Source organism: Entelurus aequoreus, linkage group LG16 (genome assembly GCF_033978785.1).
Source record: "Entelurus aequoreus isolate RoL-2023_Sb linkage group LG16, RoL_Eaeq_v1.1, whole genome shotgun sequence".
Taxonomy (NCBI): Eukaryota; Metazoa; Chordata; class Actinopteri; order Syngnathiformes; family Syngnathidae; genus Entelurus; species Entelurus aequoreus.
Window position 1 is genome coordinate 34,971,769 of NC_084746.1, and position 4,217 is coordinate 34,975,985.

Consider the following 4,217-nt stretch of genomic DNA (forward strand, 5'->3'; position numbering starts at 1 on the left):
CAGACACAGTGTGTAGACAGAAAAGGGAGAACGGACGCATTTTGGTCTAAAAACTAAAAATAAAAGTGAAGTTATAACACTGAAACGCCCTCAGGAAGAGGTGCTTTAAAACATGGCTAGCTAGCTAGCGGCTAACGTCCAGCCGCTGTCTGCAGTGTATTAGCTACTTCTAAATCACTAATCCTCGCCTCCATGGCAACAAATAAAGTAAGTTTCTTACAAGTATCATCCCTGCAGGACAAGGAATAGCTAAACATGCTTTACTACTCACCGTGGGAGGATACAACAGCTCACCGGCGTCACCGCTTACAAAAGATAGCGCTCCTGAATGTAAACAAATGCCATGGATGGATCTATACCTGACATCCACTGTAATGATACCAAGTGCAGGAGCATATCTAGTCGATACTACTAGATTACATCAATATTTTTTTAGCTTCACAAAATCTTTTTTCGTTTTTAAAAAAATGTGTATTATGTGTATACATTCAGGAAATACGTCCCTGGACACATTAGGACTTTGAATATGACAAATGTAGGATCCTGTAACTACTTGGTATCGGATCGATACCCACATTTGTGGTATCATCCAAAACTAATGTAAAGTATCCAACAACAGAAGAATAAGTGATTATTACATTTTAACAGAAGTGTAGATAGAACATGTTGAAACGGAAAATAAACAGATATTAACAGTAAATGAGCAAGTAGATTAATAATTCATTTTCTACCACTTGTCCTTAATAATGTTGACAAAATAATACAATGATAAATGACACAATTTGTTACTGCATACGTCAGCAGGCTAGTTAGTAGCCTTTGTTTGTTTACTTACTAATAAAAGACAAGTTGTCTAGTAGGTTCACTATTTTATTTAAGAACAAAATTGCAATACCCTAAGATTTTTTGTTAAAATAAAGCCAATAATGCAATTTTTTGTGGTCCCTGTCACACCAATTTTCTTCCCATCACAAAAACCTTCCTAACCCCCATTTACTTCCGGGGTCATTTCCGCTTACGTCAGTTCCTCTTACTTACGTCATTTCCTCTTACGTCATTGCCAGCGATCGATAAATCCAAATCTCCTGAAAATGGTGGTGTCACTGGATGATATTCGTCTTTATCTGTCCCAGGGGACTTATGTCAAACACCAGCAGGCTTCGCAACATTTCAAGCGGAGTGTTAGGGCCGCTGCTGCGAACTTCTGTCTTCGTGGTAACGTGCAAAAAATATTAATTAATATATAATACTGTTAAATGTCTGTACTACTTTAAATCAACATTATTGTTGAAACCATTTCACTAATATTAATTATTTTTTATAATACTGTTAAATGTCTGTACTTTAAATCAACATTATTGTTGAAACATTTCAGTAATATTAATTAATATATAATGTTAAATGTCTGTACTTTAAATCAACATTATTGTTGATAATTCAGACGTTTTGTTAACGCTGTATTATAAAAAAGAGTCAAACGAAGTGCTATCGATCGCTGTCAATGACGTAAGAGGAACTGACGTAAGCGGAAATGACCCCGGAAGTAAATGGGGGTTAGGAAGGTTTTTGTGATGGGAAGAAAATTGGCGTGACACCCCCTTTGTTTAGAAAAGTATCAAAATACATTTTGGTACCGGTACCAAAATATTGGTATCGGGAAAACCCTACTAGTGTACTTTGTCACCTGTAACACAAAGCTGAGCTGCTGATATTCTTAGACTATCTACAGTATGTAAGCATTTGCATTTGAAAATAGGGGAAACTTTCTATAAAATAAGGGAAAATTACAGAACATTTAGGAATCGTTCCACCAGCACTCGCCATTGTTGTTGTTTTATTGTGTTTTCAAGGTCTGACTACAGGATGCTACTAGAGCAGACCTGGGCATTCTGCGGCCCGCGGGACGCATCCGGCCTTTTGTGCGGCCCTGTCCGGCCCGCGTGAGCCGTGAGGCCAATCATAAATTACAAAATAAATTTAAAAAAGTATCTATGTCGAGTGTGCAATACAACGGCGCTGCTTTTGTTTTGAAAAGCGTTATTTGTATTACTTCCGTGTGGACGTATGCTCGTGCGCGATTGTGAACAGCTGCAATCACAAATTACAAAATAAAGTTTAAAAAACATCAATGTCGTGCGTGCAATACAACTGTGCTGCTTTTGTTTTGAAAAGTGTCATTTATGGGCGTATGTCCGTGTGTAACCTGTGAGTGCAGGTGCACGGCGACACGTGATGCACGGTTATCCCCCAAAATGTCAGCTCACGCTAAAAAAAGAAAAGTTGATGAGGAATGCCGGGTTTTCAACAAGACATGGACTGCCAAGTATTTTTTTTACAGAAATGAAAGGTAAAGCCGTGTGCTTAATTTGTGGAACACATGTTGCTGTGTTGAAGGAATATAATTTGAATCGACACTACACAACGAAGCACGGGGAAAAATACCGGAATCTGGCCGATGGAGAGCGCGCAAGGGAGGCTGATGCGCTGATGGCAAAACGGCAAACCCAACAAGGACTTTTTACCCGATTTCACACCCACAGAGATGCAGCTGTCAGGACAAGTTTCATAATTTCTCACAAAATCGCCAGAAAAAGTAAGGCGTTTTCTGACGGGGAGTTTATTAAGGAATGTTTATTGGACTCTGCTGCGCTCATATGCCCGGAGAAGAGGGGCGCATTTGAGAATGTGTCACTCTCCCGACGCACTGTAACGAGGCGCGTTGAGGCCATCGCTGGAAATTTGGAGCTTCAGCTGAAGAACAGAACGGCCGACTTTGATTATTTTTCGCTGGCTTTGGATGAAAGCTGTGATGTACGTGACACCGCCCAGCTGCTCATCTTTTTACATGGGATAACTAAGGACTTTCAAATCACGGAGGAGCTTGCAGCCATGCAGTCAATTAAAGGGAGAACCACAGGTAGTGACTTGTTCACAGAGGCAAATGCGTGTTTGGACATTTTAGGACTGAAATGGGACAAGCTGGCAGGTGTGACAACAGATGGTTGTCCAAATCTGACGGGGAAAAATGTTGGACTTTTAAAGAGGATGCAGGATAAAGTGACTGAAATTAACCCTGTGCAGAAATGGACATTTTTACATTGTATTATACATCAGGAAGTGTTGTGTAAGACAGTGTTAAAAATTAACCATGTTGTTGATGTTTTAAGTAAAACAGTTAACTTTATCAGAGCGAAAGCGTTAAATCATAGACAATTTGTTGCACTTTTGGAGGAAAATGAGAGTGAACATAGTGACATAAGCTACCACAGCAACGTCAGGTGGCTCAGCCTGGGAACAGTTCTGAAAAGTATCTGGGACCTTAGAGACCAGATTCAGAATTTCTGTGGGAAAAAAGGACATGACATCCCAGAACTTTCAGATGAAGACTGGGTGGCAGACCTCGGATTCGCTGTGGATGTGACTGCACTCATGAACGAACTGAATGTCAAACTGCAGCGCAAGGGCCTTTTTGTGCATGAGATGTACAGTGCAGTGACGGCTTTCATGAGAAAGTTGCAGCTTTTCTCAAGCCAAGTGAAGGACAACATTCTGACCCACTTGCCAACACTAAAAGAAGCCACAAGATCAGCCGATCACCTCCACAAATACTCAAGCAAGTTAGAAGCACTGCATGGAGAGTTTTCGAGGCAATTTCAAGATTTCAAAAATATTGAGCGTGAAATGCACATGGTTTCTTCTCCCTTCGACTGCAGTGTGGACAATGCACCAAGCGATGTTCAGATGGAGCTCATTGACCTGCAGTCTGACCTACTTCTGGCCGAGCACTTCAGGTCAGTCTCATTGCTGGACTTTTACTCCTCCCTCAAAGAGGAGAACTTTCCACACCTGAGGAGGCATGCTCAGATGATTCTGGTCCTCTTTGTGTGAACAGACATTTTCTGTGATGAAGTTTAACAAATCCAAACACAGATCCTCTATCACTGATGAGCACCTCTCAGCTGTCCTTCGCATAGCCACCTCAGACATTCAGTCAGATTTCAATGCCCTTGTTCAAGCCCAGAACAGACTGGATTATTCGCACTGAAGAGGTAAAATGAGGTGGAAAACATAACGAGTTATTGTTTGTTGTATTGCAGTATTTCTATAAACTTGTTAAGTTATTTGTTGTTTTTCCTTGTTTGTGGAACAAAGTTCATGTGTGAACAAGTTAAAAATAAATTGCAGTGATTCAATGATTGTTTTTGTTTTCTTATTTC

General features: G+C 40.4%; 1 protein-coding gene across 1 annotated transcript; it reads left to right on the top strand.

The window, feature by feature from the left end:
* Nucleotides 1-3,012: 3,012 nt before the first annotated feature.
* Nucleotides 3,013-3,888, top strand: LOC133631208 (general transcription factor II-I repeat domain-containing protein 2A-like; the record flags this gene model as incomplete). The annotated part of the gene is made up of 1 exon (XM_062023368.1): nt 3,013-3,888. A coding segment is annotated over one exon (876 nt), but the record flags the coding sequence as incomplete, so codon positions are not given.
* Nucleotides 3,889-4,217: the final 329 nt, after the last annotated feature.